Genomic DNA, 26,414 nt, shown 5'->3' on the forward strand with positions numbered 1-26,414 from the left:
GCTACCTGATCCCATTTGGCCTTTGGGTTGATCTGGGTGCAGTCATCGCAGGTCCTGCAGTCGAGTTCCAACCTCAAGCTCCAGAGGCATATTTGATGGGGATCTGCCATAGACATTTGTTGACGACAGTCCCTACAAAGCTTAAACCATGTTTTTTTAGGAGGGAACATTTCTCTTGCACACTAGTAAAGTTTGAGAAAAGAAATTGAAATTGATCATTATGAACGAAAGGATTAGAGCTCTGGATCCATGTCTGAATGCACAAAAAGAAAGGACCTGACATTGGCATGCAAGGATTGCTCGTTTGCCACTCAGTTTGTCACTTCTGGAGGGAAGCGGCATCAACGCAGGGCTGCGTGCCACTACCTAATGGTGTGCCAGGGTACTGTTTTTGAGTTTTACATATCCGGTCTGACACCTGGGGAATATTCAGTAGGAGAGTGAGATAGAGTATTGACCAGAATTGGCATTACCGAAGGTAAGGAATTTGTTAGACTGGCTTGTATTTTATGACGCAGAAGGAGACATTTAAAGCAACCCTTACAGTCAGAGTCATGATATAAGCATTCACAAGAAAAGATGACACAACCGGAAGTCTTTCCTCTCAAGCTTGAAGCCTCTTATTACTTGTGAGATGCAGACATAATTTAGAGAACTTAACTGCAATTAATTTATTTCTGAGGTAAACCCTCCTCATTGAGGCCTCATGGCTTGGACGACCTCGCAAAGTTGAATGTACGGATGAGATAATAAGGTTGTATAATGCCTGAATTAGCTTTCCAAAAGAGTTTTACAAAATATCTGTGTCCAAGGGGGCGAATGCTTAGAAAATCTAATTGTCCTGTATAAAAATCCACTTGTCCGTTTGGTTTCATGCATTTAGGTGATAAATTATAGCAGTGCTTTTATTAGATCAGAGCTCTTATACAAATGTCTCATTTTATTTCAGAGTCTGGGTTCTAGCTGGACTCTGATTATGCAGCGTAATGAAGCATGTTTTGTGAAAGTATTACTTCATTATTTTGACATTTTTATGCTTCTTAACACTGTCTGAGCATTATTTGTACCTCATTAACGCTAATTTAGCACCCAAATATAGCAAAAACCAGCAGAAGGATGATCGGTGAACCTTTTTAAAGGGCGTTCCACTACACAGCAAGTGTTGCTGCATTTTTGGTAACTTTTGAACCTTTAGAGTAGAGCTAGAAACAGTTTGTTTTGTTAAAGTCTGCAGTTTATGCAGCAGATGATGAATTGTGTGACAAATCTAAATGTATGCACAAAATGCTGCAGTCACACAATCGCAACATTCCAGTGGCACTGACTAGTACTTTTGCTATGCCAAAGCACTGGTTACAGCCAGTGCTTAATTTGTAAATATAAACGTGCCGGTGGTTATATGTTGAAACAACGAGTGCTTCAACCACCCATGGCTCAACAACGAGGTCGGAACAACGACCTCGTTGTTATCACTAATGCATTTACCACGAATGCCTTAACAACGATTTTTTGTTGTAAAGGCATTCCTGGTGAAGGCATTAGTGATCAGCATGCACGGTTCCAGCATGGGTCCCCTCTGGCCCCCCACCCCTACAAATTACAGCGACCCACCCACCCCCATAACCACCCCAACCCCCCACCCCCAAAATTACCCCAACCCCCCTCCCCTAAAACCTAAACCCTGACCCCCCTCCCTAGCCCCTAAACCGTAATCACCCCGAGTCCCCACCCCCTCCCCTAAAACCTAAAGCACCCCAACCCCCCAACTCACCCCTAAAACCTAAACCCTGACCCCCCCACCCCTAAACCCTAATCACCCCGAGCCCCCCACCCCCAAAAACTAAAAATACCCCAAGTCCCCACCCCACCCCTAAAACCTAAAGCACCCCAAACCCCCAACCCACCCCTAAAACCTAAACCCTGACTCCCCCGCCCCTAAACCCTAATCACCCCGGGCCCACCAACCCCCAAAAAAACAGCCCCAGTCCCAGCCCAACTTACCTCCTCCTTCAACGCGTCGACTCCCTTCTTCTACGCCTTAACCACGCATGTACGTGGTTCACACATGCGTGGTTAAGGCCCTAAAACAAGGAAGTCGTGGAAAACAAAACCGTTGTTTCTCTTTCGTTTTCCACAACTTCGTGGTTTAGGACTCGTTGTTCCAGGTGTTTCCCCATGCGGGTGCCCAAAGCCCTCTTCTTAAACAGGCGGCTGCTGCAATTAAATGTGAGAACACGGAATACTCAGGCAGCGTAATCCTGCAGCCATCTCGGGCCTCTTCAATCCATTTAAAGCCACTCCCTGCCCCTACAGCTCACTCTTGCAGCTTTCTACTTTCTCCCTTTGTGGTGCTTTTTTGTTTTTTTTCCTTCTTTCATCTTTCCCATATGTGTCTTTTGCTCGCAGCAAATGTTTGAGACAGAAGAACAAGCCCCGGCCCTCAAAAGTGCCGGTGCTTAGCACCTGAAACAACAAGCACAAATTAAGCACTGGTTACAGCAATGTTATACCATATTCATGGTATATTATTGTTCCGTTTGTACCATTGCTCTCTAAATCACTTTAGTTTCTGATGAAGCAGCTGTGAATTGCTTTTGCAAATTTACTTGTAAGCATTCACTCAGATTCACAAAATGTCACTGTAAAGCAACTCCGATTGTATTTGCGCTCCTGTGTCTATGATGCTAACTGTCCCAGTGCGAGGTTATAGAGCCGCAGGTGCACTTGTGTGACTATGTGTTGGCCCATAAATAATTTTTTTAACACGTTTTACCCGATTCACTAATGATATTCTGTTTGAATACTAGCTTTCATCAAATACTTTTTATTAAAGGATGCTTTAAAAGAAATGGTTTTATGTCCTGGGCATTGGGCGATACTAAAAACTCCAGTATTTGGCTCGTAGTGATCACAAATGTACTCTGTTTCATAGACCTTCACACCATAGCCAAAATGTTTACTGACTAGTACCAAGCTCTCTGTTGCACTTACCAACTTAATGTCTGATTTTTTCCCATGAAACGATTATGAGCAGTGGAAAAGTGTTTGTTGCATGAGGCATATGTGGCAATTTCCAGCTACAGAACTATAGGAGGCACTCTGCCAGCCCCAAAGTGAAACGACTCCCGGCCCAGCATGTTCTTATGAGTTTTGTGTGCAGATTTCACAAAAGGTCAAGTCTGCAAGATCTTTGGTCAAGCACTTGCCTCACTCGGACCTGCTGGAAGCCAAGAGAGTTGTGATTCATAAGCCTGGTTGACCTCCTGTGTATGGCTTCTCAGACAAGCTGATTTCTGAATTAGGATTGAAGCCGAGATTTTGGCTAAAGTACTTGCAAGCCATCTGCTTCTGCTGATACGTACTTTGATACATCCTGAAGAGAATAGCTTCATTGAGGCCAGTCTGCTAGACACCGTATGAGACAACCTTTAGCTGTGCTTTGGCTCAATGAGATCCTTTTGAAGCCTTTCCCCATGCAAAACGAAATAAGGCAAGGCTGCTTCCTATTTACTAGCTTAATTATCCTGGCTATAGAACACCTTTGTAGCATGGGTCCGTGTTGATGTGCTATTGCTAGGGTTTAAGTGTTTGACTGAAGTAGGAGGCTTTATGCAGATTATTTTTCTTTCTTTACCTTCAATATCCAGGTGGTCGAGCCCCAGAGCCCTGCACGTACTGCACATGTTTGTAAGTTTGCAGGCTGCTAGGTCAACTCTTCAAAGTTTGTCATCTACTCACTTCAGCAAGAGGTATCGGAAATGTTGGGGCTGCCTGTATGAAAATGGAACTAGACAGCTTTAAATAGCCGAATGTATACAAGGCAATAGGTGATTCCCAGAGTTAGCTAGGTAACATGGCCCTTCTTCCTTGACAGATTACCAAATGTGTTCTATTTCAACTATTCTTGATTGGGCGGACTACTATGATCAAAATTACTTCCCTTGCATGGCTTATTCCTAACTTACAAAACTGTCCGTACAAGATTCCCCACAGTGTCTTTTCCCATCTTAACTCCTTGATGCAGAGGTATTTGGGGGACAGAAGCATTCCTAGAATTTCAATAATCAAATGCTGCATTTCTGATGGATACAACTACCTGTGGATTCCTCACCTAATGAATACTCCCATGGCGCCAGCATTCGACGGAAATCTTCTTACTAGTCTCTGCACGTCGACGAGGACGTCACTCTAGCCCACGCGACGCCGTCTGACGTCATACAGGCAATAAGAGGTCCTCGCCGACGTGCCGATGACAGTTCCCTTTTTTCCGTGCATTCGAAACGGTTATCTTCGAGGGAGCAACTGTTACCTTCGTGGTTACAGTGTATTGTCTGCTGCGTAGTCTTCTCTGCGGTAATAATGTCTCAGAGGAAGTCGGGTTTCAAGCCCTGTAGAGAGTGTGGGGGCAAGATGTCAGTTACAGATCCTCACTCCGACTGTCTATGGTGTTTGAGCTCCGACCACGACGTCTCGACTTGCGATTCATGTCAACACATGAATCCGAAGGCCCTCAAAGAGCGTGAGGCCAAGTTGTTCATGGCAACGTCAAAAAAGAAGGAGAAACATCATAAGAAGTCTTCTTCGCCAAGGTCTCACCGGCGTCATCGAGACTCCCGGCGCCGTAGAGACTCACGACGTCATTCCAGCAAGGAGTCTCGTTCGAGGTCACCTTCGGCTCGGCGTCGGAGGACTTGGGAGGTCAGCCCCACGGTCACGCCGCATCCATCGACGCCGTTGCCCTCTCCGGCGTCACCGACTTCGCCTGGTCAGGCGTCGGTGATTGAGGTGGTGCAGCCTCTTGTGTTTTCTCCGGCGTCGCAGACGTCGAGGCCGGCGTCGGGGTCGCCTTCGATCCAGGCACCCCAGTATCCGGCTTTTCCCACTCCTGGAGCCGATAGTACAGCGTTTCTTAATGCGATGTATACCATCTTTCAGCAGATGGCTCCAGGAGCTGCTCCGGCTGGTCCTTCGGGGCCCTTGGCCTTTTCGTTGGGTGATCCTGCGCCTCTTCGGCCGGCACCCTTTATGCCCTTTCTCCCTTTTGGGAATGTGGGCTCGGCGCCGGTGCCGGCGTCGGTGGCCGCTCCGGTGGCTTCGGATGTTTCGGCCCCGGAGGTTGCCCTTCCGTCGAAGTCAGGATTTTGCCCTGTGACTCCGGTTGGTCCATCGGCTCCAAGACCTCGTCCTCCGGCTCCTACCTCGGCGCCGAAGCTGCCTGTGGCGCCGGACGCGGCGTCAGATGCTTCTGGAGATCGGCGCCGTTCTTCGACGTCGGCGGAGGCCATGTCGACTCCGCGTATCGAGGAGAGACTTCATTCGAGGAGGCGTGCTCTCCGTCTTTTAGAAGAGCAGGAGTACCAGCGAGTCTTAGAGGAGGGAGAGATTGAGGACTCTGGAGACGGACTACATGGTCTGGATACAGCCAGTGGGCTGGACACTTCCCCTGAGTGGGACCTTTCATCTCCAGGGGAATATACGGAGGAGGCTGCTTCCTTTCATGCTGTGGTGAGGAAGGCAGCGAGCTTTTTGGACCTGCCTTTGCCGGTGGCAGAGGCGAAGCAGAATTTGCTGACAGAGGTATTGCATCCGGCCTCTGCTGCAGCTGAGCCTCTCTTGCCATTTAATGAGGCTTTGCTGGATCCGGTGTTGGAGGTGTGGAAGAAGCCGGTGTCTTCCTCGGCCGTTCATAGGGCTGTGGCCAGGAGGTATCGAGCTGCACCATCTGACCCTGGCTTTCTCTCTAGACACCCTACGCCGGAGAGCTTGGTGGTGCAAGCCTCCTGTTCCTCAAAGTCAGCGCCTGGTTCCTTCCCGTCGGTGCCTGGAGACAGAGACTCCAAGAAACTGGATGCGCAGTCCAAGAAAATATTTTCGGCATGCAGTTTGGCGTTGAAGGCCACCAACGCAACGTGCATTCTGGGGAGGTACATCCATGCTCTGATGGATGATATTTCGTCTTCATTTACGGAGCTCCCCCAGGGTCTCTTGGATGTGGTCTCGGACGCCCAGGCTACCGCGACCCAGATTATCCAGTCTGGGCTGGACACGACCGACTCGGTGGCCAGGGCGATGGGCACGGCTGTGGTGGCAAGAAGACAGGTCTGGCTCCGAAACTCAGGGTTTTCTGCGGATGTGCAGTCGACCCTGCTGGACCTCCCGTTTGATGGGGACAGACTGTTTGGAGCCAAGGCAGATTCGGCCTTGGAACGATTTAAGGAGAGCAGAGCCACAGCCAAATCGTTAGGACTGCAAGCTCCTTCTTCCTCTGCCTCTTCTAGATTTTTCAGGAGGTTTCGGGGATTTGGGCGTGGCTCTTCTTCCTCTTCCTTTCGGGGGAGGTTCCAGCAACCCGCCTCTTCCCTCCCCTATAGGTCATTTAGAGGGAGGGGGAGGGGTGGGGCCCGTACCAGAGGAGCCTCTCAACAGCACTCTGCCTCTTCCTCGTCCTCTGGAGGGGTGCAGCAGGGGAAGCAGCCTTAGGCTTCCACCGTTTCCCACTCACTCCTCTCCTGTAGGGGGAAGATTACGGCATTTTCTCCACAAGTGGAAGTCTATCACAACGGACACTTGGGTTCTCGGCATTGTGGGGAAAGGCTACGCCCTTCCCTTACGGGAGTTCCAGCCCCTCATCCCGCCCCGCCCATCTTATTGTTCAGAAGAACACCTCCTGTTGCTAGAACAGGAGGTTCAAGTCCTCCTTTCAAAGGGTGCAGTAGAGTTGGTCCCAGAGCAGGAAAAGGGTCGAGGTTGTTACTCAAGATACTTCCTGATTCCCAAAAAGGATGGTCAGTTGAGACCAATCCTGGATCTGAGGATCTTGAATTGGTTCCTCAAACAGGAAAAGTTCAAGATGCTGACCCTAGCACAGGTGCTTTTGGCGTTGAACAAGGAAGATTGGATGGTGTCTGTCGACTTGCAGGATGCTTACTTTCATATCCCGATACTCAAGTCGCACAGGAAGTATCTCCGGTTTGTGGTAGGGTCGCAGCACTATCAGTTTGCGGTCCTCCCGTTTGGTCTTACTTCAGCACCTCAAGTCTTCACAAAGGTGATGTCAGTGGTTGCGGCGGAGCTCAGAAGGAAGGGGATAGCAGTATTCCCTTACTTGGACGACTGGTTGATCAAAGCCAAGTCCCCGGAGCTTGTGTCACATCATCTGCAGTCAACAACCCAGTTGTTGTTCGACCTGGGCTTTTCGGTGAACGTGCCCAAATCTCACCTGGAGCCCTCTCAGCGCCTCCTGTTCATAGGGGCAGTACTGGATACAACATTGAGTCGAGCCTTTCCTCCGCCTCAGCGGATTCAAGATATTCAGGAATTGGTTCCAATGTTTCGAAATGGAGCGGTAGTTCCAGTCCTCAAGGTCCTTCGTCTGCTCGGTCTGTTCGCCTCCTGCATTCTGTTGGTCACGCATGCTCGCTGGCACATGAGGGCTCTTCAGTGGTGCCTCCGAAGGCAGTGGTCTCAACACAAAGGGGATCTAGAGAGTACTGTCAAGATCTCCAGAGATGCTGCTGTGGATTTGAAGTGGTGGATTGCAAGCAACAATCTTTCACAAGGAAAGCCGTTCCAGCAGTCGCCACCAGTGGCCACAGTCATAACGGATGCTTCCACTCTAGGGTGGGGAGCTCATCTGGGGGATCTGGAGATCAAAGGTCTTTGGTCTCCAGAGGAACAGATGTTTCACATCAATCTGTTAGAGTTACGGGCTGTACGCCTGGCTCTCAAGGCCTTCCTCCCTTCCCTTCGTGGTCAGTCGGTACAGGTCCTAACGGACAATACTACCACGATGTGGTACATAAACAAGCAGGGAGGAGTGGGGTCGTACCTTCTCTGCAGAGAAGCTCTTCGACTATGGTCCTGGGCAAAGGACCATCAGATTTGCTTGATAGCAAACCATCTGGCCGGAGTCTTGAACGTGTGTGCGGACAGTCTCAGTCGCCAATTCTCGGCAGACCACGAGTGGCGTCTCCATCCAGATCAAGTCTGTTTAATCTTCCAGAGGTGGGGGTTTCCTCGGGTAGATCTGTTTGCCACTCGAGAGAACGCGCATTGTCCGTTATTCTGCAGCCTCCAGTATCCGATGCAGGGAGCGTTGGGGGACGCGTTTCAAATAACCTGGTGCGACCAGTTGCTTTACGCGTTTCCCCCCCATACCCTTGATTCCTCGAGTGTTGAGGAAAATTCGCCAAAACCGGGCCCAAGTCATCTTAATAGCTCCGGATTGGCCAAGGAGGGTATGGTACTCCGACCTTCTCCAACTCTCACTGTGCCCTCCGCTCCGTCTCCCTCTCAGGGCAGACCTCCTCTCGCAGTCGCAGGGGCAGGTTTTACACCCCAACCTCCAGAGTCTGCACCTACATGCTTGGAGATTGAACGGGGCAACCTGAGTTCCTTCTCTCTCCCGCCTGATGTAGTGGATGTTATCTTAGCGGCCAGGCGACACTCCACTAAATCTATCTACGCTAATAGGTGGTCTAAATTTGTTATGTGGTGTGGAGAGAGACAGATTGATCCCTTACATGCTCATCTGTCACATGTTTTGTCTTTTGCACTGTCTCTAGCGCAGAAAGGTTGTGCAGTGGCTACCATTAAGGGTTATTTGTCGGCCTTGTCAGCCTTCATTTGTCTTCCAGACCAACCATCGTTTAAATCCCCTATTGTTCTCAGATTCTTGAAAGGTCTTCTGAATCAATATCCTCCAAAACCATTCGTTATGCCTCAATGGGATTTGTCCTTGGTCCTGACTTTCCTTATGGGGTCCCCTTTTGAGCCTATGCATTCTTGCCCCATTCTTGCCCCTTAAGGTATTTGGTTATTAAAACAGTATTCCTGGTAGCTATAACATCTGCAAGGAGAGTGAGTGAGTTGCAGGCCTTATCGGTTAAACCCCCTTATATAACGTTTTATGGGGATAAGGTGGTGTTGAGGACCAAGGCTGCTTTCCTTCCGAAGGTTGTTTCACCCTTCCATTTGGCTCAGACAATCACTTTGTCCACGTTTTATCCTCCGCCTCATCCTTCAAAGGAGGAAGAAAGACTACATCGCCTGGACCCAAGAAGGGCGTTGAGCTTCTATATCGACAGAATGGAGGATATCAGGCTGGAGGATCAGCTGTTTGTCGGATACGTGGGCAAGAGGAGAGGAAAGGCAGTCCACAAGAGAACACTCTCCAGGTGGGTTGTTCTTTGCATTAAAATCTGTTACTCTTTGGCAAAGAAGGATCCGCCTGAGGGCATTAGAGCTCACTCCACCAGAGCTAAGTCGGCCTCTTCGGCCTTGGCCAGGGGTGTTCCTGTGGTCGACATCTGCAAGGCCGCAACTTGGTCGTCCCTTCACACTTTTATGAAACATTACTGTTTGGACTCTGAGGTCAGAAGGGACGGTCATTTTGCACGGTCAGTGCTGCAGGATTTCTTGGTTTGACCATTTAGGCACCCACCGCCGGGCGTGGTACTGCTTTGGGACTCTATTCATTAGGTGAGGAATCCACAGGTAGTTGTATCCATCAGAAGAACGAGTTACTTACCTTCGGTAACGACTTTTCTGGTGGATACATTAGCTACCTGTGGATTCCTCACGGTCCCACCCGCCTCCCCGTTGCCTTTTTGGTCTCTCCAAGCAATCCTTGAGTGTGCTCCTTTTGGTCTTCAAAGTTGCAATACATTTTGCATATATGATATTTGTATATATGTGTATATTTATATATAAATCTATATATATTGTGTATATACATGATTCGTATGTATAAATATATTTATTTGTTTAAAAAAAAAAAAAAAAAAAAAGAAGGTTCTATTAAATCTACAGCTATTTTATTGCAATGTTGTGTGATTTACAATATTAAGAGATGTTGCTTTGCTCTTTCATTACATTGGGTTATTGTTTTTCTCATGCACGTAAAAAATGTTGGTACTGTCATCGGCACGTCGGCGAGAACCTCTTATTGCCTGTATGACGTCAGACGGCATCGCGTGGGCTAGAGTGACGTCCTCGTCGACGTGCAGAGACTAGTAAGAAGATTTCCGTCGAATGCTGGCGCCATGGGAGTATTCATTAGGTGAGGAATCCACAGGTAGCTAATGTATCCACCAGAAAAGTCGTTACCGAAGGTAAGTAACTCGTTCTTCTCTCTTTGACTGAGGTTTCAGTATACCAGATACTGAATGTTTTATTGCATGTCTTAATTGGTTGTTATAAAGCATGGGTGTACGGATCGAGAGCTACGTCTTTCGTAGCCAAACATTGATTTGTGGGAGGCGCTAACCCTTTCCACTTCCTCTATGGAATGAAAATTCCCACTGGACTCCCCAAAGCCACTACTACGGTGCTTCTGATTTTTGCAAGACCCTGAAAGCCATTAAATGACATGGCTAACTAGCTAAAGAAACCCCATTATTGGTTGACACCAAACTCTCCAGAGTTTTAAAGATTGAGACAATGTAGTTATTTACCAAACGTATGATGTGTCCCATCATAGCTTACCTCTTTGTCAATCTCTAATTGGAATATGTCCTTCATAATAATCAATTCTTCTGATATATTCACCTTTGTTATACGCTATCCTCCTAGTTGAGTGGCTTGGAGACTTGTCTTGACTTCAGCCCTCTAGAAGAAAAGTTGTTGATGGGGAGATAAGTAAGCGTAACATCTTGCAGCTCTACCATTCTTTAGTGATCAGTACTCTTGGTTCTTTCCTCACTCTTTGGAAGTCTTGGGAGGCTGACCTGGGTGCCCCCTCTGATGAGTACTGGAAGGCTGCACGGATGTTTCCACGCGAGGGAGCCGTATTGTCTTGCTTGTGGCTGATTTAGTTCAAATATTTCTACCAAGTTTATTTAAGGCATGATAGGCTCTGGCATATTTCACCAGACATCTCCCTACTGTGTTTGAGATGTGGTAATGTTGAGTGAGATTTCTTGCAAACTTACTATGATGTGTTAGTCAACCCTTCCGGCAACCTATTGATCAGATGCCAAACCCTATGGGGGGGTGTGATAACCTGTTGACCTTACCTTGAAAATGTCTCTCCGTAGTACGTTTTTGATGCACTCTTACATATTGGGTTGGTCATTGCTAAGAGGGACATTGTTTGGTATTGCATGATGCAAATTGTTCCTGCCCTCTTCTACTCCCAGAGCCTCAAGCCAGGCCAGAATCGTTGGAAGAGAGCTATATAGCTCATTCTATGGTTTTAAAAGTTCTTACATATCAGATTATTAGCTCCCTGCAGAAACCACAAGATTTGGGCAGGGCAGCAATCAAAGTAAAACGTGAGGATGTAATTTCAGCTTGATACACATTCTTTCTTCTAACATCCTTTTTCCAGCTCTTACCCCAGTAGTGATGCTTTGGACTCTACCAGAATCTCATCTACATTAGCTTTTGCTAGTGAAGAGCAATATGGTGTGCTATATTTTTATTTAGGACATGTGATATTGACTTAACTAAAATGAAAATATCAACTATCTTTGAAGTGATAATTTAAAAAAACGCAATCAATTAGACCCTGCCAACTACCAATCGATCTCCAGTGGCCCATTCCTAGTAAATGTACTTGAAAGAGCTGCATTTGCCAAGATTTCTAATTCATATAATTGAACAACCTTCTCTCCAACAACCAAACAGGCTTCCTTTTTCCTAGGCAGAGTTACTGATTATGCTTTGATCTCCATTTGGAATGAGTGGACAGAAATGGTACAGCACCACTACTACTCCTTACTCCAAGATAGGCAAGGTATTATTTCACTACCTATGTTTGTGACTGCCCCTTTTGCTAATGACTCTGGAGTTTCTCAAAACTCTCCACTCTTTCAATTTGTTTCTAATACCACTTTTAGAGCTGATCAGTTCAATCTAACCTGCTGCAATTACGGCAGCGAAACCAAGATTATCCCTAAGATCAAAAACACGGAAGAACTAGAATCTTCCAGCTGAACAACTGTCACCATGCTATGGAAGACTGGATATTGACCCACCACCTTAAACTGCACTGTGACAAAACAAAGATTTTCACATGTGGACATTGACAAAACTATAACATCCAGCAAACACCTGTCCAACTCAATTAGATTCCACACTTTTGACAAAGTAAGACATTTCATAGTGATTATGAACTCTAATCAGTGCTTCATTTGTAAAAAAAAAAAAAAAAAAGTGGAGGTGTCCATACTTTTTTGTTTGTTCCTGATGCCCACTTTACATATACTCACTGCCCACTTCTTCCAAAGGCACTGTCCACTTAATGCATAGCCACTGCCTCCTTGAACAATACCCAAGCCGGTTTGCGGAGCACACGCCTGCCTTCCTCGTGGGTGGGTGGGTTGAGGATAGGGGGATTAGGTTTTCCCCTGAGAAAATGGTGAAATAAATGGGTTGAATGATGCATTTTAAAGTCCACTTTTCACTTACTTTTACTGAAAAGCCATAGGCTATGAAAGTGCATTCCGAAATGCCATCCATTATTTATTCACGTACTTTCAGCTTCCAGCACTTTCCTAATTAGCTCCTGAATGAAAGAGACCGAGTCTCACCATGGGCTTTTAGTTGTAGAGATTCCCACCATGGTGCCTAAACTGGAAGAGAGTGACTTTCACACCATGACCACACCTGGAACAGAGATTGTCAGTAAGGGTTTCCATCTTGAAGAAACAGACTCACTGTTTATAAGTGGCTGGAAAACACTGATTATCACAGTAAGCCCTTGGAGCCATGAGACAGATTCTTGTCATCGGCTCGGAGTTTGAACTTAGAAGATATAGACACTTACCATTGACAAAAGGTATAAGAAACAGACCCTCAACGTGAATAAAAGACTAGGAGAGAGAGGTTCTCACTATTAGTCAGAGTGAAAGAACCGACCACCAAAATGGACAAAATCTGTTAAATAAAGTAAGTGCTTGGGCCTAATGTTTCTTTTAGGAGCCCATGGCATGCAGTGCTGAAGTGACTGACCTAGTTATGACCCTCTCCATTGTTATCAAAGATATTTCTTCCAACAACCACTATGAAGGTAACTACAGGGCAGGATGATGAGCAAAGTCAGTATACCGTAGGCTCCACCAGAGAAGCACCCACCTCATCCTTCAGCAATACAGCTCTCATTGCCTTGCCCTAAAAGTAGGGAAACGAGTAGTTGAATGACCAGTGAGGCTTTTCACATATGGATTTCAGAAATTATTTTCAGAGATACCATGACCAGAACATTTTCACTTTAGCCCTGAAGGAAGAACACGAACAGCAAGCATACTAGCAAACCTGATCCAGTCTATGTTCCTCTTGAGTGTTTGTGAGGAGTGTCGGGGTGAGGAGAGCGTGGATGGACACAGGCTTATGTAGAAACTAAAGAGGATAGACTCCAATGTTCATATAATGCATTTCAGAACAGAGTCACTCTAACATGCTTCCTTTGTTGGCGAGGAAGGAGTTACCAGTATCTTTGACAGTATTTATTTAATATATAAATATAGCTTTTTATGTTTTATTTTTCGTTTTGCAAAGAAAACAAACCAACACAAGAAACATAATCTGTACCTTGGCTTGCAGTCCAATCAAATATTCTTCAGTCATTTGAAGACAAGCCCTAAAGTTTTTATGAAGGTATTGCTACTGGAAGTAGTTAACTTGTAGCAGGAAGGCTTGGGTTCTATTTACCACTAATTAGATAGTGAGCTACTTTCATATTCTATCTTAGGGAGCCAGTGCTTCAGCAAATGGATCTTTTCTGGACACTGGGCAGACCAGTTGCTCAGTAAACAAACTTTTCACCTTGTACCACCCTGCCACTTGATATTAATTAGAGTGCAAAGTTCTGAACGGTTATGGGAAGAAAATTCCTCCTAGAAGCAGGAGTGAGCAAGCCTAAGATGCCATTGTCATGTTCACAGCTAAATTACAGGGTGGTGAAGGGTTAGAATGCAGAAGCACATTTGATACACATTTGTGGTCCACTGGCCTATATGGTGTTTGACCTTGTATGTACTTCTCTTTGCTTTTATCTTTAAAAATGCATAAGATTTTGTGATATTGATTTTATTTTTTAAGAAATATGAAATGTCCTGTTGATAAGCCTTCCTTTAATGACAACCATTGGGCTGGATTAAGCTCAAATTTTGGAGAGTCTTTTACTGCAGGATGTCTCTTTTGGAAAGGGCAGTCATCAGACCTTAAGAAGAAGTGGTGCTCAAACCTTGCAAGTGTTCTCGCACAACCTTCTATCCACAAAGACATTAGAGATTTAGGGAGAAAACAGGAGGGCAGACATACCAGAGTTTTTTTCATCATCACCAGAACTGATGCTTTGTTAAGAAATATATTTCAGAAATAGATGAGGCCAGTCCTATAAATCTTTGCCTGACCAGAGAGGGCATGATTCCCACAGTTTTGAACAAATGTTCTGGTTCCTCAGGCTTTGGGATTGAATGCACCATCCTCAGATTGGGTAATGAGTCTCCGGTAAGACATTTTCTGTGGCCTTTTGATTCTCCCAGTGCTCTTCTGATTAGTCACTGTAGTGCTAGTGGAACTATGCTAGAAAAGTCACTGGATTACGAAGTATTTTTAAAGACAAGCTTTTAAGAAAATAATTCATCTTGCCTAGATGTGCTGGGGTTAAAACTTAACGGTTAAAAACAGGCTGCAAGATTTACAAGTTGAAGCTGGAATTGGAATTAATTTTCTTTAGAAACGTTAGAGTAGGAGGGTTCCCTCTTTAGCTGCAAGGTGCTTGACAGAATGTTTTTTTACTAGCAAACATTTTATAGTAATGGGACTTGGATTAAGGATCAATAAACATTTTATTAAATATAATGTTGTTCGTTTAAGAAATGACAAATGTTATAGCCACAAAAATATTGAAAGAATACCATAGATGAGTTGTTAAGATTTTTCTGGTAAAATTGCTAAAGTGTATATATAATTATAAATCCGTGCCCTGGATTCAAAAGGATTTGATGTGTTTACCAAGACCAGAATAATGAAGAAGTCTTCTTGTATTGCACCTATGCCTCCTACTTAAAATACTAAGTGCAATTTTTGATGTCCTTAGCCGGACTATTGTTCGTGTTGTACTAAAGTTTGATTGTAGGTGAAACGGGTACTTCTAGATTTGCTGTAGTGGGGATGTGTGCAGATAGTCAACATATATATTCCATTCATGTCTGGTGGTGATTTTGTGTGTTGTGCTCGTCACCACAATCCTTGCATATAAGTCGCCCACTTCACTTCAGACATCTAAGGGTTGGTTATATCCACGCGGATTGTGGGTCACCCACATTATCATACAACTAATTGGAGTCAAGGAACCCTATGTAAAAGTATTTCTGTGAGTCATGTCCCTTTCACAAGTAGGGAATGAGATAGATGGATAGATATATAGATAGATAGATATAGAGATATAGACATAGAGATATAGACATAAAGGAATATATATATATATATGTGTAAATATATAGATATATGTAAATATATATAGATAGATACAGTATGAATTGCTAAACACTACAGAGACTATAATTAGTGGACACAACAAGCGCACAATTCAGTCCTTTATTGCCATATAAATTCAATATGGATTTTATTTTGGTACTGTGACGTGAATCCAGAAAACATGAATGTGCAAATCTTATTACAATTTATCTACGTAATATTTACCTTGTACAATGTAATATCACTCATAAGCTTGTCTGTCAGCACAGGTGGGGATTAAGGGCCAGATGTAGCAATATATCAAATTGCGACTTGCAATTTGCGAGTCCCTGCGACTCGCAAATTGCAAGTCGCAATTTGGTATGCAGAAAGGTGTCTCAGACATCTTCTGCGAGTCGCTATGGGGTCGCAAAGACCCACCTCATTAATATTCATGAGGTGGGTCGCAATTTGCGCCCCCATAGCGACTCTGGGCACTCACGGGGATGGAGGCCTGCTGGGAACAGCAGACCTCCATGTCCGTGACTGCTTTTAAATAAAGCAGTTTGTTTTTTTCCAAGTGTAGCCCGTTTTCCTTAAAGGAAAACGAGCTGCACTTAGAAAAAAAAAACCGAAACCTTTAGTTTCGGATTTTTTCAGGGCAGGCAGTGGTCCTTTGGACCACTGCCTGCCCTGAAAAAATATTTTTGGGTCCAGTCACAAAGGGGAAGGGGTCCCATGGGGACCCCTTCCCGTTTGCAAGTGGGTTACCATCCACTTCAAGTGGATGGTAACTGCGACGCGGTCGCAAATGGAATTGCATACCACTGCGACTCGCAAATAGGAAGGGAACACCCCTTCCTGTTTGCGACTCCGAAATGCATTGTGCGAGTCGGTTCCGACTCGCAAAATGCATTTCTACATAGAAAACACGCATTTACGACTCGCAAACGGCGATTTTCGCCATTTGCGAGTCGCAAAGTGTTTGCTACATCTGGCCCCTCGTTATCAAAGGCAGAAATGCCCTGAAAAGTTGGTGAACGCCTATAGATTTGTGAATTTGTGTGTATTCACAAAGTTCACCAAGGTATACTTCCACCCCTAACATGGCCCCTAACATGGCCTGAGATGTATTTGTAAGCTCTAGCCTGTGAGGAAATAGTTGGGTGTTACACAATGGGATTCTCCGGGGCAAAAAATGATTTTGCCTGTGGAGGCAAATATAAAAACATTGTATTTGCACTTTTGGTACACATGTGCAGATATGTACACAATGTATATTTACTTATCTATAAACGTTAATGGAAGTGGGAATTCCTGGAAGGACTGTACATGTATTCTGAATGTAGGAGAGACCTACAATACTAATTGTTTTTCTGCAAATCAGTCTTCTGTTTATGAATTTAATGGAGATGACCGTGGTGTAGAACGGTTATTCCACGTAACAATGGACAGTTAATATTGCATCGTTCTAGAACCAAACCTTTGACCACCTCTTTAATCCGTAGTTAATAACATTAAGGTCTCTAACTGTTCCATCCTGTATTCCAAGTTCTGCTCTTTTAAATGTTCTCTGGCAGAACAGGTCTGATCCTGTATGCCCTCTTTTATGCAGCACAGCTTTAATGGCTTTATTGTTTTTTAGTTGGAAACCTTGACTGTCATTCCAAAAAAACCTACGTAACCATGACCTTAAAGTATTCCCTTATTCTGTTCACAGTTTCAATTAATGTACTTAAATCCTTGCCTCCCTATGATCACATGAAGAGCCATTTTCTCTGTCAATGCATGAGTTTATTACGAGCACTACTATTCCTTATTATAATGTTAACATGAGAAGTTAGTTACTAAGGCTTTATTATGTCAGGTGTTTTAGATCTTGTTGTAATTACATTTGGTTTGAGAATGTATTAAATATATATGTTTTAGTGCTATAATAGTATAGTTGTTTTGTTTGCCATGACCACCGCCCTGAAGCAAAGGTAAAGTGATCTAGGATGTAGAACTCTTCATTTCTTTGATGGGGAAAACATTACACTTATATTTCGTTTGCTTTTTCCGTTGGTTAAAGGGGTGAACATGGAAAGATTTGCAGAAGAGGCAGATGTGGTTATTGTTGGTGCAGGCCCAGCAGGCTTATCTGCTGCTATTCGTCTTAAGCAGTTGGCTGCGGAGAACAACAAAGAGCTGCGAGTGTGCTTGGTGGAGAAAGCATCTCAGCTTGGTGAGCACACTTTGTCTGGAGCTTGCCTTGAGCCGAGGGCCTTAGAAGAACTTTTTCCAGATTGGAAGACGCGAGGGGTATGCAATTTTAATAATTCTTCTTGTAAATATTTTTGTTTGTAAAAACGTACAGATTCAGTCTTCAGGTTTTTTAAGATTATAGTTATCCCCTACCACTCGGGTACAACCTTAATTTCAATGAATGTTCAACACCACGTTGAATTCTGACACACAAGAACTGAAAGGTCCGGCTTAAAGAAGTGTTTCATCTGCCGATCAGTACTGCACAAAAGTAATATTTTCTTCCTTTGCATTTTTTATCTTGAGGACAGTTTCTTTACATACATACTGGATGCGACACATACTGGAGGAGACGCTTTGCTGATTAAATTGAGCTTTGCTATTAGATTCTTGGCAGAAATTTTGGGAAGATTCCTTGAGTGAAAGAATACTTCAGCCAATTAATATGTGCTACACACATTGCATTTTATTTTGCTTGTCTTTGGGCAATCTGTTAGAATGTCTGTGTCAGCGAAAACATGACTTTTTCTGATTGATTAGCAGCAGATCCAAAGAACAATGAATGATTGGGGTTGTGGCTGAGAAGCAAATTATAGATAGTTAGGGGTGTCTTTCATGTGTTGTTTGATTATTCTTTAATGCTCACATTACATTTATCTTCTCAAACCCAGAGGAAGAACTGGGAACTGGTCATTTGGCCAGCTTCACTCTGTCGGCTTCTTTGAGACTTCTCATGATATGGGTCTTTCCAACATACTCTGAGTTCTAATATTGACAGCGTGAAGACAGTGCACTTGTTTGGTACTCTTACAGCTTTTTCTTTAACTATGCCATAAGACATGCACACTAATGAAGCATCCCCTAGATGAACAGGAATCCCTGTCGCATTCCAAGAAAGTCTCCAGGACACTAAAATCCTTGAATACTTGTTCTCAGTTTGCTCAAGACAGTACGTTGAATTTGCAGAAGCTGCAAAGCTTGCTCAGCATATCATGATTTTACACTGGTGTTTTATGCCAAGCTTTGGAGAAGTCCTATTCCACAAATCAGAATAAATCTTCAAACATATTGTATTCTGACTAGATTACCCATTTGTATTTTGCAGCCAGCACTACTAGTAGTAGTTGAACTGTACGCAGGTAATTAAAACCATTGAAAATATGACCCCAAAGCAATGCCAATTCGCAAAACATAAAAACAAGTAACAAATGCTAACAAACAAACGAAAAAATTAAGAAAACAAGATTTTGGGCATTCAATTAAAATACTAGATTAGTTTAAAACTGTACGCAGGTCGGTATGCAGAGACTACGAAGTGGCTACTATACTTTTTACAAGGTGCATATGCATGGTAGATAGCAACTATTTAATTATTGCAGTACAAGCGTAAACAGTCATAAAAAGCGTAGTGACTTTGATCGGCTTCAAGAACAGTTCAGGTCAGCCATTCACGGGTGTTAGGTTTGACCTGTTATCAGAATGCAATATTTCTACTCAGTGTTCTCGCCTTTTCGTGCACCATCAGGAATTTGATCTATTTGCAGTCGTCCAGACTAAGACAGCTGATTACTGCAGACCTATATGTATCAATTGCTCTGTCCAAAAACCTTCCTCTGAGTAACGTGACCCGTGCTTGCTGCAAGGTAGGAAAAATGCAGATCAAGTGCGTAAGGTTTTCCTTTTCACTTTAGCATAGCCTGCATGTCGTTGGCCCCTTTGTGCTTCCATTTCGTTGATCTGCAAGGCCCAGGAGCTGGCCAAAGCATATCTCCTTCAGTCTTCTCTTGGTTTGAGTCGAGAATGTCTGATTTAAATATGACGCTGGCTTCATCGCGTCGTAATTATTAACCACCGTCCACACATGTGATCGATTGCTAAAGATGTTTTTATCTACTATGACTAAGTGGAGTTTTGCTGCCCTGTTCACCACATGCCTAAATGCTGGAAAAAGGTAAGTTCTTTTCCCAAAGCTCCCCCAGATACATATGTTTCAATGATGTGTCAACATCTTTATTGTGGCTAGAAAAAGGATTGTTGTCCACGATGGTCCATAGGGTATTATTTAATGTGTTGCCCTGGCCAGCGCTTATTATATACGATGTTTTGATGGCAGTATATGTTCGAGCCAGTATCTGTTGCATAAGGCCAAATTCCAGGCAAACTTGCGCTGGAGAGGCGTTCTTTGGGAGAACATAGAGAATTGCAGCTCGTTCAATAGCTGTGCGTCCTTCCCCTGTAGGACAGTACTTGCCTGCTATTGTTGGCAGGAATTTTGCAGTCGTTATCAACAACAATGGTTTGTATGAGGGACCATCTAGCTTTTTGTGGCGGATACAGAATGCATGGATTAATTTCTTTAACTTTCTTGGCTATATAGCTTTTCTGCTCTGCAAAGTTTGCTTCATTATCTTAAGTAGACTCCCAAGTATTTATAACTATTATCTTCCTCTAGGATCTCATCATCCAGATGGACCCTAAGCAGTTGGTCAAAACAGTTTCTGAGCATCATAATTTTTGTTTTTGTGGTACTGATTTTGACTTTGTTTTCTTTAGTATACTTTAATAGCTAAGTGACATATCTTTGCATGCCGATTTTAAACAAACTCAGCAGTACATCATCTGTGTATGCGAGGTGGGACAGGTTCAAAGGGACCAGGCACAGTGGGTGCAAGTTTATTCCATCTAATCTTTTGGATTGGTCGGCCATAAAAAGATTAAAAAGATGGGGGGCCAACACGCACCGTTTTTTCAGCCCCATTGCTGTTGGGATCTTCCTTGAAAGCTTTTACCGATCGCCTATTTTGACCTGAAACCAGGTATTTGTGTACAGCTGTTCCATGGCCCGTAGAAGTTTGTTTGGAGTGGTCATCCCCCTTAACTTGCGCTTCAATATCCCCCGATCGACGCGGTCAAATGCAGATTTGAAATCAACGAAACCAAAGTATAGTTTTTTTCCTTGCTCGTTTGCACTTATCCACTAATACTCCTAGGGCTATAATATTCAAGGTAGTACCAAATCATCTTCTGAAGCCTGTTTGATTTACTGGAAACAGATTATTCTCGTTCAACCACTCTATAAGTTCTTGTAAAATTAGAGAAGTGTAATGCTTCAGCATCTATTAGGGCTATAAGCCTTTAGTTAGCTGGGACTCAACAGTCTCCACCTTTGAAAATTGGAAGCATTATTGACCCCCTCCAGCTCGTTGGTATAGAGCCATAGAGAACAACTTCTCAGAATGGGGGGACAATACGTTTGCCCAGTACTGGGGGGGGTCCCCTTTGAAGGTGACCTAGGGGATGCCATTTGGGCCCGGGGCTCTGTCTCTCTGCTGCTATTATCTTTTGAGCCTCTTTGGGAGGAAAAAGCAGCTGCTTGCCTCTAAGGGGGTTAATTTCATTGTCCAGTGGGCTGTTGGAGGTGCTACTTTCCGTCTCCAAAACATTCCTTGCGTCGGTTGCTATAGAAGAAAAATTATAGATAATAGCTGCTAACAGCGAGACGGTGAAGAAGTTATGTGCTGATGTCAGCAGACCTAAAGTTGGATTCCTATTAAAAGCACTGAGTAGATGCATAGCGCAGGCTTCCTCTGACATGTTTGAGTTCTTTATTTGTTTGGGAAATCTTACTAGGGCGCTAACTGCTTCTTTCCTCAATTTTCTTATTGTCTCCCATGATATTGTTGTATAAGAGTTTGCTATCTTTGATACACTAATTGGCTTTTAAGCTCCCTCTTTAGGTTGATATACTTTAATGATAGGCTGGCTGGATGCCTATAGGTTTTCTACTGTGGCGGCTTGCAAAAACAACTTTTAAGAAAAGATCTGTTTGTTAAAGAACAGATTTTTTCCAGACTAGTTAAATTGGCTAAAGAGTCATTAATCCATCTTAGTCTTCTTAAGTTGGTACTTTTGAGAGATACGATATCCACCTGCGATTGAGTATGCTTAGGGAGATTTATACCTAGCATCCCTTTCTGGTATGCATGATCGCTTAGAGTGGTTGTAAGGAAATGCCTCCTTGGCATGGTTAACCCCTGACTTTTTGCCTTTGCTGATGCTATGTTTTGAATTGAAAGTGTGCTGAGGCCTGCTAACCAGGCCCCAGCACCAGTGTTCTTTTCCTAACCTGTACTTTTGTATCCACAATTGGCACACCCTGGCATCCAGATAAGTCCCTTGTAAATGGTACCCCTGGTACCAAGGGCCCTGATGCCAAGGAAGGTCTCTAAGGGCTGCAGCATGTCTTATGACACCCTGGAGACCCCTCACTCAGCACAGACACACTGCTTGCCAGCTTGTGTGTGCTGGTGAGAACAAAACGAGTAAGTCGACATGGCACTCCCCTCAGGGTGCCATGCCAACCTCTCACTGCCTATGCAGGTATAGATAAGTCACCCCTCTAGCAGGCCTTACAGCCCTAAGGCAGGGTGCACTATACCATAGGTGAGGGCACCAGTGCATGAGCACTGTGCCCCTACAGTGTCTAAACAAAACCTTAGACATTGTAAGTGCAGGGTAGCCATAAGAGTATATGGTCCGGGAGTCTGTTTTACACGAACTCCACAGCACCATAATGGCTACACTGAAAACTGGGAAGTTTGGTATCAAACTTCTCAGCAAAATAAATGCACACTGATGCCAGTGTACATTTTATTGTAAAATACACCCCAGAGGGCACCTTAGAGGTGCCCCCTGAAACCTTTACCGACTATCTGTGTAGGCTGACTGGTTCCAGCAGCCTGCCACAACCGAGACATGTCGCTGGCCCCATGGGGAGAGTGCCTTTGTCACTCTGAGGCCAGTAACAAAGCCTGCACTGGGTGGAGATGCTAACACCTCCCCCAGGCAGGAGCTGTAACACCTGGCGGTGAGCCTCAAAGGCTCACCCCCTTTGTTCCAGCACCACAGGGCACTCCAGCTAGTGGAGTTGCCCGCTCCCTCCGGCCACGGCCCCACTTTTGGCGGCAAGGCCGGGGGAAATAATGAGAATAACAAGGGGGAGTCACTGGCCAGTCAGGACAGCCCCTAAGGTGTCCTGAGCTGAAGTGACTCTAACTTTTAGAAATCCTCCATCTTGCAGATGGAGGATTCCCCAATAGGATTAGGGATGTGACCCCCTCCCCTTGGGAGGAGGCACAAAGAGGGTGTACCCACCCTCAGGGCTAGTAGCCATTGGCTACTAACCCCCAGACCTAAACACGCCCTTAAATTTAGTATTTAAGGGCTCCCCTGAACCTACGAATTTAGATTCCTGAAACTACAAGAAGAAGACTGCTGAGCTGAAAAACCCCTGCAGAGGAAGAACAGAAGACACCAACTGCTTTGGCCCCAGACTTACCGGCCTGTCTCCTGCCTTCCAAAGAAACCTGCTCCAGCGATGCTTTCCAAGGGACCAGCGACCTCTGAATCCTCTGAGGACTGCCCTACTTCAAGAAAGACAAGAAACTCCTGAGGACAGCAGCACTGCTCCAAAAGAACTGCAACTTTGTTACAGAGGAGCAGATTTAAAGACCCCTGCAACTCCCCGCAAGAAGCGTGAGACTTGCAACACTGCACCCGGCGACCCCGAGTCGACTGGTGGAGAACCAACACCTCAGGGAGGACCCTCCGGCGACTCCAAGACCGTGAGTAACCAAAGTTGTCCCCCCTGAGCCCCCACAGCGACGCCTGCAGAGGGAATCCCGAGGCTCCCCCTGACCGCGACTGCCTGAACCTAAAGTCCCGACGGCTGGAAAAGACCCTGCACCCGCAGCCCCCAGCACCTGAAGGAACGGAACTTCTGTGCAGGAGTGACCCCCAGGAGGCCCTCTCCCGTGCCCAGGTGGTGGCTACCCCGAGGAGCCCCCCCCCCTTGCCTGCCTGCACTGCTGAAGAGACCCCTTGGTCTCTCATTGAAAACCATTGAAAACCCGACGCGTGTTTACACACTGCACCCGGCCGCCCCTGCGCTGCTGAAGGTGTACTTTTTGTGCTGACTTGTGTCTCCCCCCGGTGCCCTACAAAACCCCCCTGGTCTGCCCTCCGAAGACGCGGGTACTTACCTGCTGGCAGACCGGAACCGGGGCTCCCCCTTCTCTCCATTGAAGCCTATGTGTTTTGGGCACCTCTTTGCCCTCTGCACCTGACCGGCCCTGAGCTGCTGGTGTGGTAACTTTGGGGTTGCTCTGAACCCCCAACGGTGGGCTACCTTGGACCCAAAACTGAAACCTGTAAGTGACTTACTTACCTGTGAAACCTAACAATACTTTACCTCCCCCAGGAACTGTGAAAATTGCACTGTGTCCACTTTTAAAACAGCTTATTGTGTTTTATGTAATAAGTATATATGCTACTGTGATTATTCAAAGTTCCTAAAGTACTTACCTGCAATACCTTTCAAATGAGATATTACATGTAGAATTTGAACCTGTGGTTCTTAAAATAAACTAAGAAAATATATTTTTCTATAACAAAACCTATTGGCTGGATTTGTCTCTGAGTGTGTGTTCCTCATTTATTGCCTGTGTGTATGTACAACAAATGCTTAACACTACTCCTTTGATAAGCCTACTGCTCGACCACACTACCACAAAATAGAGCATTAGTATTATCTCTTTTTGCCACTATCTTACCTCTAAGGGGAACCCTTGGACTCTGTGCATGCTATTCCTTACTTTGAAATAGCACATACAGAGCCAGCTTCCTACATTGGTGGATCAGCGGTGGGATACAAGACTTTGCATTTGCTGGACTACTCGGCCAATACCTGATCACACGACAACTTCCAAAAATTGTCATTAGAAATTGATTTTTGCAATTTGAAATTTTTCTAAATTCTTTAAAGTCCTGCTAGGGCCTTGTGTTAGTCCCTGTTAGCATTTCTTTTAGAGTTTAAAAGTTTGGTAAAAGTTTGAATTAGATTCTAGAACTAGTTTTAGATTCTTAAAAAGTATTCCAACTTTTAGAAGCATAATGTCTAGTACAGATATGAATGTGGTGGAACTCAACACCACACCTTACCTCCATCTTAAGATGAGGGAGCTAAGGTCACTCTGTAAACTAAAGAAAATAGTAATGGGCCCCAGACCTTCCAAACTACAGCTCCAGGAGCTGTTGGCAGAGTTTGAAAAGGCCAACCCCTCTGAGGATGGCAACACAGAGGATGATGATAGTGACTTGGAGGGTGATTCCCCCCTACCAGCCCTATCTAGGGAGAACAGGGCCTCTCAAGCCCTGACTCCAAGCATAATAGTCAGAGATGCTGGCTCCCTCACAGGAGGGACCAACCTCTCTGAAATCACTGAGGATAACTCAAGTGAAGAGGTCATCCAGTTAGCCAGGATGGCCAAAAGATTGGCTTTGGAAAGACAGATCCTAGCCATAGAAAGGGAAAGACAAGAGATGGGCCTAGGACCCATCAATGGTGGCAGCAACATAAATAGGGTCAGAGATTCTCCTGACATGTTGAAAATCCCTAAAGGGATTGTAACTAAACATGAAGATGGTGATGACCTCACCAAATGGTTCACAGCTTTTGAGAGGGCTTGTGTAACCAGAAAAGTGAACAAATCTCACTGGGGTGCTCTCCTTTGGGAAATGTTCACAGGAAAGTGTAGGGATAGACTCCTCACACTCTCTGGAAAAGATGCAGAATCTTATGACCTCATGAAGGGTACCCTGATTGAGGGCTTTGGATTCTCCACTGAGGAGTATAGGATTAGATTCAGGGGGGCTCAAAAATCCTCGAGCCAGACCTGGGTTGACTTTGTAGACTACTCAGTAAAAACACTAGATGGTTGGATTCAAGGCAGTGGTGTAAGTAATTATGATGGGCTGTACAATTTATTTGTGAAAGAACACCTATTAAGTAATTGTTTCAATGATAAACTGCATCAGCATCTGGTAGACCTAGGACCAATTTCTCCCCAACAATTGGGAAAGAAGGCGGACCATTGGGTCAAGACTAGGGTGTCCAAAACTTCCACAGGGGGTGACCAAAAGAAAGGGGTCACAAAACCTCCCCAGGGGAAAGGTGGTGAGACAGCCAAAAACAAAAATAGTAAAGAGTCTTCTACAGGCCCCCAAAAACCTGCACAGGAGGGTGGGCCCAGAGCCTCTTCACAAAACAATTCTGGGTACAAGGGTAAAAACTTTGATCCCAAAAAGGCCTGGTGTCGTAGCTGTAGTCAGTCTGGACACCAAACTGGAGACAAGGCCTGTCCCAAGAAAAATACCACTTCAACCTCCACTCCAGCTAACACTGGAATGGCTAGTCTCCAAGTGGGATCAACAGTGTGCCCAGAGCAAATCAGGTGTCACACTTAAGCTACATTAGTCTCTGAGGGTGGGGTGGATTTAGCCACACTGGCTGCCTGGCCCCCTAACATGCAAAAATACAGGCAGCAGCTCTTAATTAATGGGACAAGTGTAGAGGGCCTGAGGGATACAGGTGCCAGTGTCACTATGGTGACAGATAAACTGGTTTCCCCTGGCCAATACCTGGCTGGACAAACGTATCCAGTCACCAAAGCTGACAATCAGACTAAAGTACATCCCATGGCTATGGTAACTTTAGAGTGGGGAGGGGTCAATGGCCTGAAACAGGTGGTGGTCTCCTCAAATATCCCAGTAGACTGTTTGCTTGGAAATGACCTGGAGTCCTCAGCATGGGCTGAGGTAGAACTAAAAACCCATGCAGCCATGCTGGGTATCCCTGAACTGGTGTGTGTCAAGACAAGGGCACAGTGCAAGGCACAGGGTGAAAAAGTAGAGCTGGAGTCTGGAAG

General features: G+C 45.1%; 1 protein-coding gene across 1 annotated transcript in view; it reads left to right on the forward strand.

Annotated features, from left to right (window-relative positions):
• The window catches only part of ETFDH (electron transfer flavoprotein dehydrogenase), a 420,402-nt gene that overhangs the window by 79,108 nt on the left and 314,880 nt on the right, over positions 1 to 26,414 (forward strand). The window contains exon 3 of the mRNA XM_069243332.1: positions 17,477 to 17,706. Coding sequence (XP_069099433.1) covers positions 17,477 to 17,706 — 230 coding nt within the window. The remainder of the gene's footprint in view (positions 1 to 17,476; positions 17,707 to 26,414) is intronic.

The sequence above is a fragment of the Pleurodeles waltl genome, chromosome 1_2 (assembly GCF_031143425.1).
Source record: "Pleurodeles waltl isolate 20211129_DDA chromosome 1_2, aPleWal1.hap1.20221129, whole genome shotgun sequence".
Taxonomy (NCBI): Eukaryota; Metazoa; Chordata; class Amphibia; order Caudata; family Salamandridae; genus Pleurodeles; species Pleurodeles waltl.